Below are 14738 nucleotides of genomic sequence, written 5' to 3' on the forward strand. Positions count from 1 at the left end.
ACAACATTGTTAATAGCATAAAAATTGAGGAAATATTCTTTTAATGCCTGAAAACTATGATCTCATTCAGCAAAAAAATTCATTCACCTCATTGATGGATGAGTGAAGTCTGACCATACGTCTTTGATTTTTTCACCTTTGTTTTATTCATCATTGTAAATGAAAATATACCTATTCCTAGTCCTCATTTTTTGACCTTTATTTTTATTCTGGGGTGAAAACAAGAAATACAACAGAGTAACAGATTTTATTTTTCCTTCACGCATATGAGAGAAGACAAAAGTATTACCTACATCAATGAGTTTGGCGAAAGTCAGTGAAAGTTTTGTGTGAGGATTGATTACATGGAATTGATAATAGAGTATTATGTATTTTATTATTATTTATGAATTGTATGCTATACATCTTTTAAATCTTCAAAATAGTAAATGTAAAATAGGTGTACAAATTTATAGTAAATGTATGTACATTTATATGCACACATTTTTTTGAAGTGCCAGTAGAAATCTACTATGCTAACAATTAAAGATAAAATAAATTAAGAACTAATTTATATTTTTCCAATAGTTAGTCTCCCCATCAAGAACATAGTATACTTCTAAAATTTTTTTTCAAATATTCTTAAATATTTCAATAAAATTTTGTTTTCTTCATATGGATAATTTTATGGAAGTTATTCCTAAGTCTCTTTTTAATTGCCATTGTGAATGGTATGCTTTCTAATTATATTTTCTCATTATATTTTCTGAATGGTCATTTCTGGATGGATATAAAGTACAGATATCTTTTTAACTTTTCATTTATATGATTTAATTGATTTCTTTTATAACAAAAAAGTTTGGCTATGAAATTACCTCTAAATAAGAACGTCATATTATAATAGTGACATATTAGTCTCCTATTATTATCAAGTTTCTCTTAATTTATTTTAATGTTATTTTCTATATACTGATTAATAAGTAGTATGTTTCATTATAGATTGTAGCATTTATTCACATAAAATTATATTCTTTATCCTATACAGTCACCTTTGGTTTTTTTTTGCTTGCGCTTTTGTGGAGTAATGATGTATTCCTGTATTTTTAATCTTTGTGTCACTGGATTTTGGGTTTGTCTTTTACATGCAGCATGAAGCTAACTGCTATTTATAAAATTTTCAGTCTTTCCCTTTTTAAGAGGGTGATTTAAAAGACTACTATTTCTTATCAAAATTGAGTGTATAGTTTTATTTTTGTCATCTTGCTTTATGTCTTTGATTTTTAAAATTTATATATTACTGTACTCATCATTTCTGCTTTTTGCTATATAAACTGTGTTGTTTACTTTTATAATTTGAAGGTATTTCAAATGTATGTGCACATTCTGTTGTGCATTCTAACTAGTGGCTATTTGCATGTTTTTAAAGAACCTACTTTAACATGCTTTTCTCTGTCAAAGTCATGATGAAATGATGACTTTGGCTCCCCCTGTGTTAGACAAAGATCTAATACACTTTAATTCTCCCTTGAGATGCTTCTCCAATTCTGCTCCCCTAAAGCAGATATTAACACATATTAATCATATTGAGCATAATTTTTGTTAATCATTTAACTTCCCTTTTAATATTCATTTTTGGTGTTTGTACTCAATATTATAATTGTATTTATAATGATTATGCAGTCCTAACTCCAGTTTTATCATTCATTGATGGTCCATTGGTTCCACAATTTCCTTATTCTTTAATTTTGATTTTGATTCATCCTATGATGACTAGAATATAGTTTTAAAACTCTTTATCTGGAAAGATGTGCAAGTGTTAGACTTTCAGCTACTGTTTTCTGAAAGTGACTTTCTATTGTCATTTGTCTTGGAGGATGAATCACAACTTCTTTTGGTGTATAGTTCTTGAATCATATCTCTTATTTTATCCTTAAAACCCTACAAATGTTGCACTTAGAGATTTCTGGTTAAAGAGAATCTAAAGCAAGCTTAATTTTTTGTTCTTTCGTTGTAACCTATTTTTTTCTGCCAAGATGCTTGCAAGAAATTCCTTTCCTCTGAGAAATTAAAAAAAACTTTCCAAAATTAATTATGTTCTCTCAATTAACTTTCCTGGAACATAGTAAACCTTTTGAACATTAAAACGTAGATCTTTTCTCAGCCAAGGAAGTATTTTTCTTTTTAATGCTTCTATTCCATTTGTTCAGGTTTTATCTTAAGAATCCCCTTTTATATTTAGATCAAATTTTTATTTCTGCCCTTCAAAGCTGTCATCTTCTCTCTTATCATTTTTATTTCCGAATACATTTCCTCAACATACTGCATTCTCTATATCAGTAGAGCTCTGTTCTGTTTTTTCATATGGGTTCTGCTTCTTTGTTTTCCCATTTTGGCTACCCTTCTGTGTCTGTTTCTATGGACTAAGCAAAGCTCCTCCCGGTCTTACTAGCATGGATTTGTATAGTAGATGTCCAGTGCCATGGTCCTGAGAGGGATTCAGCTGCATGCCAAATTTAGCCACAGCCTGTGCCCCTCCATGGCCACCTGTTAAGATTCAGCAAGCAATCCACAGATGTTATGCTTATAGTTGCCTCAAGAAACCGCACTAGAAACAGAGGCCAGCTGCCACTAGTGTGGCTCAGCAAGGGGCACAGGAATCACAGAGGACACAACTGGATGTGGCTTGGGTGGGGCCGTGAGTTGGGAGGGATGGGGTTTCAGGGAATCCTCTAGGCTGAGTGACCTCTGTTATCCAGTTTGATGACGTCTCAGTTATGGTGGCACTGAGTCTGCACACTAGGAAGAGGGAGGGCTCAACAGAGGAACAATGGATACCTCCATCACTTCTGCCCTGGAGGAAGCCTCACCCCTAGCCTTCACTCCAACAACTCAGAGTCTCCCTGTAAGTCTCTGGTGCACCCTGAGCAGCTGACCCAGTACCGGTGCTCAGAGGGAGCGAGTCTGTCACTACAAAAGTTTAGTCGCAGTTGCATCTGCATTAAAAGGAACACCTGCCGCTGTCGTAGCCTCTGTGCCACTCGGCCACTCAGGACAAGCAGCCTCATATCTTTACCACTTCATACCTCCTACCATTGCAAAGTGATTTCTTATTTCTCTCCCTCGTTGTAGAGCTTCTGTTCATCTAGGCCCCAGGTGACTCTGCTTGCTGTTTGTTCCGTGTTTTCGTCATAACTTTGATGTGGTTGCAAGAAGAGATGAACAAGCATCTATCATCTACACCATTTTGCCCAGTCTCTCGAGAATTTTGTTTTGATTTTAACTTCTAGTTCTTGCTATTGAGAGGACATTTAGGATAAATGCTACTTGATATTGATGTTTTCTGTCACATGAAAAAAATGTACAGTGGCTTTCTTATCTATGAAAAAAATCACATTTCATAATGAGTCTCTATTTTTGCTTGTTTTTCATTGTTTCAAACATGCTTGAGTATGCAAAAATGTTCCTTAAACCAAAAATAACCAGAGAAATATTATTTGTTGCTGCTGTCATTCCCTCTTCAATGCCTTTAGTGTTTCTTTCCAAAGAAATCATTTGCCAGAAGAAATATGTAATTTGTTTGCCCTTCTGGCAACATTGACTTGCCAGTTTTTTATTTGAATACTTTCTTCACTTCTTTGGGGACTTGTTTAGTTTTCTAAAGTTGAAAATGAGGGCTGCCCACAGCTTATGCCCATTCCAGGACATTTTTTGCTTCTAAATATTTCCTGAATTGCACACTTTCCATTTATTCCTATTGCCACAACCTAGGTGGCACTCTCAGCACCTCATTTGGAATAGCACCCTGATGGTTCAGCCTCTGGTCTCTCTTCCTTTAATCTGCTCTGCCCTCTCTGCCATAAGTATCACCCTGGAACAAATAGTCTTATCATGTCTTTGACATGCTTAAGGTCTAGATTCTTCCCTTACTGTCCTTTAACATTATCTGATCAAACTTATCTGCCCAGGTTTTCTAAGTCCCTAATTCCCATCATCTGATTGCTACATGCTTCTCTTTCTCTACAGCTGGAATGCCTTTCTTTTTCTTTGCTAATCCACAGCCTTTGCACTTCAAGTCACACCATCTACCAGAAGTTCATGGTCATTTCTCCTTTCCCTGAATTCTAATAGTAACATTCACTCACTTATTCACCATGTGTTGATCAATTACTATGTGTGAGGCATTCTAGGCATATAGCGGTAAGTAAAGCTATTATGATCTTTGCTCCTTAATGGAGCATTATATGCTATAGTGGCATGTTGTCTCATTATTTTTCATATAGATGAATTGATCCTTCAATTGGCTTGAAAACTTCTTTTTGTCAGGCACTCTCATATTATATGGTCTCACCAGTGGCCTTCAGAATGGGGCAGACAGAGGTAGCTGTTGCCTTGACTGGAAATCATCAAAGTCTACCCTGAAAATAGGTCAAAACACTGCCTTTGAATTTTCTGTGGAAATTCTATTATCTGAAAAGAGTCCAACACTTGACTCAAAAGAATCCTCATGTAAATCCTCTCTTTTATAGAGTAAGCCTATGTCTTAAAAATACATTCCTTCCAGTTGTAACTGCCTCATATATTGGAGATCTAACACAGAAGGCCTCAATTCTTTAATGGAAAAAAAAAAGCCAGTAAACTGGAGAAAAAATTCTCTGTAGTTTCTTCAAGAATCGTGAAATCACACAGAGAAACCCTCGCCTTACATAAGAAACAGTTATCAAAGAATTAGAAAAAGATAAACTCAGACAACAAACACTATCTAGGAGAGGAATCAGAATTATCAAGTTGTTTCTGGGTTGGGAAAATGATGAACCATTTTACTCTTGTAAGGGACACATTTCTTTGCTAAAATTTAGAATAAAAAGTAGGAGTATTGCATAAAATTTGCCAAATGCAATTTCACTGTCAAATGATACTTTCCTCTTCCCCAGGAAAAAAGTATCTGCAGCCCTATAAATCCCTAGAAAGGCCTACAGGGCCACTAAAGATTCCTGTGCTTTGCTTTCAAATTGATGATTCTCATGAAGTTCCACCTCAAGAGAGCCATCTAGAGACTTTCAATCTGGGAGTCATTTGGTCTAATGAACATCTCTTTTGCCAAACCCAATATTCTTAACCTTGGGTGGATGTCCCAAGGAGACCAATGATAAAATTCAGAGGTTCCATGAATTTTAATGGAGAAAACAAATCTCTATTTTACTAATCTCTAACTGAAATGTAAGTTAAAAATTAGCATAGTAATAGTAATCCCCGGAACTCTCACCCATATAAGTTACAAATGTTTTCTTATCACAAATATTTTCTTATTATAGTTGTTACAAATATTTCAAAATATCATTGGCACTCATCACTACTTCAAAATCATAGTAGTTATTAGATCTCTACTAGATCTTATTTAATATGTTAATAAAGATGCACATATATTATTTCACTCATTTGATTTTCTAAAGCATCTTGATAATATTTTTCAATGTAATTGGCTGCTTTTGTAATTTTAAGTATTTTCTTTTATGCATTAATAACATTATGCTGACAAAGATATATGTCCGTATATCTATAGGTATCTGCGACAGACAAAAAGTTGAGAAATCCTAACTCGATTCCTACTTTTGGTATTGTTAATTGATCATGTGGACTTTAAGAAATTGAACAATAGGCTTGAATCAGATTTAAATAGATTTGAATATGCATGATTTGTAAGTTTCATTACTAAAGTAAAAGAAAGACTAATTGAAAATGGGATAAGAAGAACAGTCTGCAAATGATTAGGCAATGCATGAGAGGAATAAAAACTACATCAGAGACTATCAATCTCAACAGAGTTGAAACCAATTAAATACATCATTACCACCATGACCAAAATGAGAGTATAGATGCAATGCGAGGACTCCAAACTCTTGAATCAGTCATTTGCACCACCCTTGTCAGATGAGCGTTTATTCCATTAAGTGAAAGAAGATAGTACAAACTCCATAAGAACAACTGATATGTTATTATTATTTTAGGTAGTAGTTGCAATAATAACAACATATATTTTAAAAAGCTTCTACCATGTCTCTGCTGATTTTAATCATCGAAAATCACCCTCAATATAACACTATTACATCATCGTTCTCATTTAATTGTCACACCTCTAAGAGGAAATTGCGGATAGGATTATACCCATGTTATAGATGAGAAAACTGAGTTTCAGGAAAGCTGGAGGCCCCACAGTTGGTTAGGCTTGAAAAAAAAAATTATCATCTCCACTTAACAAATGTGGAAACAGTCTGTGAGAGGATAGGGAAGTTGCAGTGTCAGGGCTGAGATTTGAATCCAATTTGGTCAGATTCCAGAACCTTGAGTATTTTCCATTGTGTCATGCTGCCTGCCTTACTACTCCTTTCTCCAAATCAGAGGGCTGTTAGAAATGACATCCCCTCCCACCCCCGACCCCATCCCCAGAAACTTGTACTTCACTCAGTTGACTCACAAGGATACACTCCAGGGAAAGAAAAATAAAGCATTTCCAAAACTTTGGCAGAAGTCTTAGTTAATTAAATGGCCCTAGGAGAGGGGATGTGTCTTTGGGATGTTAGTGCTGCTTTTTCCTTTATGGCCCTGCCTACCCAGCCACTGGGGAATCCAGAAGGCATCCCTCTCTGTTCTGCTGAATCTCTGGGACACAGCCATTACCGGAGAGAATGTGTGATCTGAACCAAATGATTTGCTATGGAATGGGAATCATTATATCATATAGATGTGTTTTTTAAATTTTAGTAATAAACCTGATTAATGATCAATGCTTGCATATCTTATTTACCATTTTTGTGAAGGTGAACTTTATTAGTCATTGTGGGCTTTTGAGGGACAGAGAGGCATCTTTTCCCACTCTTGTTCTTTTGCTTTCTAATTTGCTGTTAAACTGTTGCAGATCGTGAAACAAGAGCATGCTGTTAATTCCATTACAAGAGCAGGCAGTAGTGGGAGTTCTTGTACTTTTAAAAAATGCCAGGCTTAGGAAGGTTTGGAAAATTGTCCACAGAGTATCCTCGAACTGTGAGCCCTTGCACAGTAGTACAGACTTGCCTAATTACCTTCTTTTTTTTTTCCTGGAAGCTCTCATTTTGGTCATGGTGGTAATGCCATACTTAATCGGCTTCAACTCCAGTGTGATTGATAGTCTCTGAAGTAGGTTTTATTCCTTCATTTGTTTCCCACTCACTCGCAGACTGTTCTTATCCCATTTTTAAACTCTATATCTAATTGATATAGTCTTTTTTTAACTATAGTAATGAAACTGTTACAAAATCATGCATATGCAAATCTATTTTTTCAAACCATTTGCTTATCATGTCCATTTTAAAGAGCCTGTAATGTTTTACTTTGCCTCCTTTCTGCCCAAATCTTCACTCTCATGTAACAGTTAATCGCCATTTAAATGTTTACAAAGGCTTTGTCCTTCTAGACATATTGCACATTGTTTTGGTGAGCCAGCAATAAAACCTAAATGCAACAATAATGCAAACTCTATAACTTTGTTTTCAAACACAAACTGACTTCCAAACAATATGAATACACCAATCTTCCTGCCCCCAAAGCTTTATCTTAATCAGCTTTCTTAAAAATCTAGGCAAATGTTCTTTATTTTCATTTGACATGTAATTAGGCATTATCTGATATGTTACTGCAATCTCCTTAACAGGAAGAGAATTAACAATAAAGTTTAACTGTTGAATATCTGCAAGGAGAAAAGATTAATTTACAGTTTTACTTCTCTTTGTCATAGCAGCTTAAGAAAGATGTGAGAAAACAACTATAGTCACTTACTTTCCTTCCTCTCTCTCTCTCACCCTGTCTTTTCAGGCACTTCCACAACTTACAGAATCTTAGTTTGGCTTATTGCAGAAAGTTCACAGACAAAGGTTTACAGTACCTGAATTTAGGGAATGGATGCCACAAGCTCATCTATTTGGACCTCTCCGGCTGCACCCAGGTCTGTCTTTCAGTCTTCTCTTCTCTGCAGCAGGCGGGGAAGTCCTATGGAGGACGGGCTACGTCCAGACCTCATGTTATACTAACACTGTGCGCTCTGCACGGACTACAACACGCTTTTCAGAGGTTTTAAATTACATGGCCACAGCTGCTTAAATTTCCCTCAGGATCGCTACTATAGGCTCTTGGCTTCCTTCCACTGGAGTGTCACAGCCACAAGCAGGCAGAGCTCATTGGATGATGAAACAGACCACTTCTCTGTAGATACTCTGAGCACAGTTATAATACCAGAATCCAAATCTTGAAAAATTTAGAGTTGCTACCAAGATGCAAACAAAAGAAAACCTTTTAGGGGGAGAATTTGCAAAGAATTTCCTGAAAAGTCAATTAGCTCCCTTATGGGCTTTCAAAAGTAAATAACATTGGGTAAAATGCTGCAAATATAAATATAAATAAGGAAATACAACAAAGATTGTAATTTTAAAAATTGCATTCTATCCTTAGAATAAATAACATGAAGATTTGAGGTCTACATGGGGATATATTTAAATCTGAAAAAACAAGATTAAGCAAAACTGGGCAAAAACTAGGGTGGAGTTGTGGAGCGTTGGGCACGGAATTTTGGAAATAGGTGCTGCCTCAGCGATAGTTTCTTCTGTTCTATTTTGGTAGATTTAAGTCATAATTCTTTTAACTTCTTTTCTCCTACCTCTCTGCATATTTTATTGATATTAGTATCATAGTATGTTCATCATTCTATGAGAATAATATAATAGCACGAATTAGAACTGGCTGAAATATTATAATTACCATTTATTGAGTTGTGACTATATGCCGGGCACCATGTTGAATGCTTTACACTGATCGAATTTATTCCTCACACAAATGCTGTGTAGTATGTATTCATTATGTCCATTTAGATAAAGAAACCAAGGTTCCCAAGGTTGCACAAGCTAGTAAAATGGTACTGTTGCTGTTATAAGCACCTACTGGTAGATGCCTAGGCAGGTAGATTCCCCTGGAGGAGATGAGGGGCAGCAGGGTTTTTCCTCCAAGTTCTTGAATGGACAGAAAAATTCTCACTTCACCACCACCACTGCCATACTGTGGTTTCATGATTACGAGGCAGCGGGGATATAGGAGAAAGAAGGGGAAGACTCTGAACTAGGGCTGAACATCTAGAATTTATATGATCTAATGATGTGTAATTTGCTGAACATCAACATCTACAATTGCTCTTATGACTAAGATGGCCTTAATACGGCTTCCAGCTCGACAAAACTTCTTCCTGCCTTTAGGCCCCTGACCTATTTTCTTAGAACATATCTTTAGAAAACTTTTAGTTGTACATTTTTTCCCTGTTCTCTTTGATATGTAAAGCTCTTAAAAATCTTCTGGCCAGTTTTACAACCCAGGAATGTCTTCCACAAGGACCTTAGAGCCTTTGAAATGTAATCATCAAGGGAGATAGCACCAGTGTCTCCTAGTCTCTGTGGGAGGACAGAAGCCTAACTTTGATATGGGTGTCAGCAAATGCAGTTGTCCTAATTACAAAGAAAAAAATCTGCAAATTCAGGAATAACTCAATGTGTTTGACACATCCCATCGATTACTCTCCCCTCTAAATATATGTCCTCTGATACTTTTCTGCTAGCTCACATCATGCTTGAAAACTCTCCCCACAAGTGTGACTTACCTATCCTGTTCTTCTGTTTCCACAAGGTAATTATTGTAGCAATAACACACAACACATACACAGACATGCAAATACACATGGATAGGTCCTAAGGATAAATATTCTCAGACTTAGTAAAGTTAAAATGAGAAGTTTCAACTCAATGACCCTCTGGGTAAATATGTATGCAAAACAGACAGACAAAGTCATTGTAAGCCAACATTTAAAATATTAAAGTTTTCACATAAAAATCTGGACTTCAAGCTTCTCTTAAAAAACTGGAAAAACTAGCAAAATTGGGACTGCATTCCCACAAGACAATAATGGGCTGGAGCTGAGTCAGCTCACCTCCTTGAGTGGAGCATGCTCTTCTGTTTGCCACCCTCTCCTCCACTCAGTAATGTCTACGCATACACTTACACCTAGAATGCTACCATTTAATTGCATTTCCTGCCTGTCCTCAGCAGGTATTTCAGTTTGGTCTGAATGTATAATGAATTGAGTTTTTTCTGATTGTCCTGTAATTTGTCTCAAACCACAGTGAAGTTAGTATTTCATATCATTATGCAAAAAATATTGGTTTCTTTTGTTCATCTCTCTTCCATTTCATTTGTTCATTTAATAATTCAACAGAGATTTCACTCTAGGTGTCAAACACTGTTTCAGGCACTGGAAATGTTGCCATTTAAAACTGAGCCCCTTTAGGCCCACTGGGAGTAAGACATAGGCTCATTATGAACTATCGGTATCTTAAAAATGGCTGCCACTGTAACTTCAGAATTGGTGAAATTTGTATGCTACTGCTTCTGAGAGACTTAAGTCCTTTGAGGATACTGTACCTCCCTAGCTCTGGGTGTGAGGATAGTTTCACCTCTCCAGGCCTAATTGTATAGATATGACAGCAAGAAAAATGATTTCAAAGAAGGAAAATTGACAATTCATAGATTTTTCAGGTTTTCTTCTTGGAAACTAAATGCTATTTTCTTTTTATGTTGGAAATTTTGCACTATAAAGTCATGTATTAATATATCTGACCAAGAAAGTAGGCCCTAATAAAACAAAAGGACTTGGGGACAGATTCTAACAACTAAATTCTTTTCTTCGGTGTTTTTTGAGTGCCTGCTACATACTGGGCACCGTGACGAGTAAAACAGCATCCCTGTCTTCCAGGAACTCTGGATTAACATAAATGAAATATGTCAAGGGCTAAACCTTCATGCAGTCACAGCTGCCTAAAAAAAGGAAAGATGGATTTATACAACATTGAGAAAGAATTTTAACCATACTTGTTAGAAAAAAAATAAATAAATGAATGATGGACAACTGCAAAGGAAAGTGAAAATCAATTACATATATTTTAGAAATATTCTGCATTCTTTTGGGATCAGGTATACACTATCAGTGCATTAGATAATGTGACCAATTTCCTGATAAATGCATGTTGTCATCCTCGATATGATTGAGGTGATGCCTCAGTTCAGTTTCCCCTCCTCAGAGATGCCTCTGCATACTCTCAGCCCTAAATCAGGATAGGGCTGCTCCAGCAAGCTCTTTTCCTATCCATTGCAAACCATGTATTTGTCACCTTGAATTTTCTAGTTTTCTTTTTTCACTTAAAAAAAACCTTTGCTCTTTTTCCTTGTCCATGTTAAAAAGAGAGAGAGAGAGAGAGAGAAAGGAAGAAGAAATTTTTAATTACCTGAAAATTCACAATACAGAAATAATAAGCACTATTAATATTTAAGGGTAAAGCTTTCTGATCTTTTTTCTATGCACATCTATATTATTTTTATTTATTTATTTATTTATTTTTTCATTAAGTTTATTGGGATAACATTGGTTAAGACAATTATATAATTTTCAGGTGTACATTATAATTCGATATCTATATATTCTATTGTGTGTTTACCACCCGAAGTCCAGTTTCCTTCAGCTACCATGTATTTGATCCACTTTACCCACTTCACCCTCCCCCTGTTCCCTATATTTGACTCTTTTACCCCATCTACTTCTTCCCTCCTCCCCCATCTCCTAACCACTGGTAACCACAAGTCCATTGTCTATGTTTACGAGTTTCTGTTTTTTGTCTTGTTCATTTGTTGCTTTTAGGTTTATATCCCACATGTAAGTGATATCATGTGATTTTCAACTTTTTCTGTCTGGCTTATTTCACTTAGCATGATTATCTCCAGGTCCATCCATGTTGTCACAAATGGCAGTATTTCATCTCTTCCTATGGCTGAGTAATATTCTATTGTAAATATGTACCACAGCTTCTTTAGCCAATCATCTATCATAGGATACTTCAGTTGCTTCTATGTCCTGGCCACTGTGAATAATGCTGCTATGAACATCAGTGTGCAAATCTCTTTTTGTATAAGGGTTTTCAAGTCTTTGGGAATAAATACCCAGTAGAGGGATTGCTGGATCACATGGTAGATCGACTCTTAGTTTTTTTGAGGAAACTCCATACTGTTTTCTATAGTGGCTGTACCAATTTGCAGTCCCACCAGCAGTGTATGAGGGTTCCTTTTTCTCCACATCCTCTCCAACATTTGTTATTACTCATCCTGTTGATAATAGCTATTCTAACAAATGTGAGATGGTATCTCACTGTGGTTTTGATTTGCATTTCCCTAATATCTAGCAATGTTGAGCATCTTTTTATATATTTGTTGGCCATTTGTATGTCCTTTAGGGAGAAATGTCTGTTCAGGTCCTATGCCCATTTTTGATTGGATTGTTTGTTTTTTTGTTGTTATAGAGTTGTATGAGTTCTTTGTATATTTCGGATATTTGGCCCTTATCGGAGGCATTGCTTGCAAATATATTTTCTCATTCAGATGGTTGTCTCTTTACCTTGTTGTTGATTTCTTTTGCTTGAGTAGAAGCTTTTTAGTTTGATGTAGTCCCATTCATTTATTTTTGCTTTTATTTCCCTTGCCTTTGAGATCAAATTCATAGAATCTTCTTTAAGTCTAAGGTCTTTGAGTTTAGTTCATATGTTTTCTTCTATGCATTTTACTGTTTCAGGTCTTATATTCAGGTCCTTAATCCATTTCGAGTTAATTTTGGTGTGCGGTGATAGACAACAGTCTAATTTCTTACTTTTGCAGGTGGCCTTCCAATTTTTCTAGCACCATTTATTGAAGAGGCTTTCCTTTCTCCACTGTATGTTTTTGGCTTTTTTGTCAAAAATCATTTGCCCAAATAAATATAGGTTTACCTCTAGACTCTCGATTCTGTTCCACTGGTTAGTGTGTCTGTTTTGTTACCAATACCATGCCAGTTTGATTACTGTCGCTTTGTAGTATAATTGGAAGTTGGGCAGAGTGATGCCTCCAGTCTTGTTCTTTTTTCTCAGGATGGCTTTTGCAATTCGGGGTCTTTTGTGCTTCCATACAAATCTGATGATTTTTGTTCTATTTCTTTAAAAAATGCTGATGAGATTTTGATGAGGATTGCATTAACTCTGTATAAAGTTAGGTAATATGGTCATTTTAACTATGTTGATTCTTCCAATCCAAGAACACGGAATATGTTTCCATTTCTTTGTAACTTCTTCGATTTCTTTTAATAGGGTCTTGTAGTTTTAATTATATAGGTCCTTCACATGCTTTGTTAGATTTATTCCTAGGTATTTTATTCTTTTTGGTGCAATTGCAAAAGGAATTATTTTTTTCATATCTTTTGCCCTCGCTAGGGCCTCTAATGTTATATTGAATAACAGTGGTGATAGTGGACAGCCTTGCCTTGTTCCTGATCTTAGAGGAAAGGTTTTTAGTTTTCACCATTAAGTATAATGTTGGCTGAAGGTTTGTCATAGATGGCCTTTATTATGTTAAGGTTCTTTCCTTCCATACCAACTTTGTTAAGTTTTGATCATAAATGGATGCTGTATCTTGTTAAAGGCTTTTTTTGCATCTATTGAAATGATCATATGATTCTTATTTTTTAATTTGTTTATGTGGTGTATCACTTTAATTGATTTGTATATGTTGAACCATCCCTATGCCCCTGGGATGAAGCCTACTTGGTCGTGGTGTATAATCTTTTTGACATGTTGCTGTATTCAGTTCGCTAGTATCTTATTTAGGATTTTTGCATCTGTGTTCATGAGATATATTGGTCTGAAGTTTTCTTTTTTTGTGTTATCCTTACCAGGTTTTGGTATCAGAGTAATATTGGCCCCCTAAAATGAGTTGGGAAGTATTGCCTCCTCTTCAATTTTTTGGAAGAGTTTGAGGAGAATAGGTATTCAATATTTGAACGTTTGGTAGAATTCACTGGTGAAGCCATCTGGTCCTGGACTTTTACTTTTTGGTAGGTTTTTGATGATTGTTTCAATTTCCATGCTGCTGATTGGTCTATTTAGATTTTCTTGGTCTTCTCGATTCAGTCAAGGAAGGTTGTATCTTTCTAAGTACTGGTCCATTTCTTCTAGGTTATTAAATTTGGTGTTATATACTTTTAAAGTATTCTCGCATGATCCTTTGTATTTCTGTTATGTCAGTCGTAATTTCCCCTTTCACCCCTGATTTTGTTTATTTGTGTCCTTTCTCTTTTTTCTTTAGTGAGTCTAGCTAGGAGTTTGTCAATTTTATTAATCTTCTCAAAGAACCAGCTCTTTGTTGTATTTATTTTTTCTATTGTTTTTTGTTTGTTTGTTTGTTTTGTTTTCAATTTTATTTATTTCTGCTCTAATTTTGATGATTTCTTTCCTTCTGCTAAGTTTAGGCCTCATTTGTCCTTTTTTTAGATTTTAAGATGAAGTGTTAGGTTTTTTATTTGGGCTCATTCATATTTTTGAAGATAGGCCTGTAATAAAATGAACTTTCCTCTTATGACCGCTTTTGCTGTGTCCCCAAATTTTGATATGTTGTACTATCATTATCGTTTGTTTCTTTGTATCTCTTGATGTCTTTTTTAAATTTCTTCTCTGACCCAGTATTCTTTAGTAGAAAGTTGTTTAGTCTCCATGTATTTGTGGTTCTTTCCACTTTCTTTTTGCAATCGATCTCTAGTTTCAAAGCATTATGATCAAACAATATGGTTGGTATGATTTCAACCCTCTTATATTTGTTGAGGCTATGTCTGTGTCCCAGTATGC

At 35.5% G+C, this 14738-nt stretch overlaps 1 protein-coding gene across 1 annotated transcript in view; it reads left to right on the forward strand.

Moving 5' to 3' along the window:
• FBXL13 (F-box and leucine rich repeat protein 13) overlaps nt 1-14738 on the forward strand; it is a 283144-nt gene that overhangs the window by 126295 nt on the left and 142111 nt on the right. The window contains exon 12 of the mRNA XM_011365209.2: nt 7825-7954. Coding sequence (XP_011363511.1) covers nt 7825-7954 — 130 coding nt within the window. The remainder of the gene's footprint in view (nt 1-7824; nt 7955-14738) is intronic.

Source organism: Pteropus vampyrus, unplaced genomic scaffold (assembly GCF_000151845.1).
Source record: "Pteropus vampyrus isolate Shadow unplaced genomic scaffold, Pvam_2.0 Scaffold107, whole genome shotgun sequence".
Taxonomy (NCBI): Eukaryota; Metazoa; Chordata; class Mammalia; order Chiroptera; family Pteropodidae; genus Pteropus; species Pteropus vampyrus.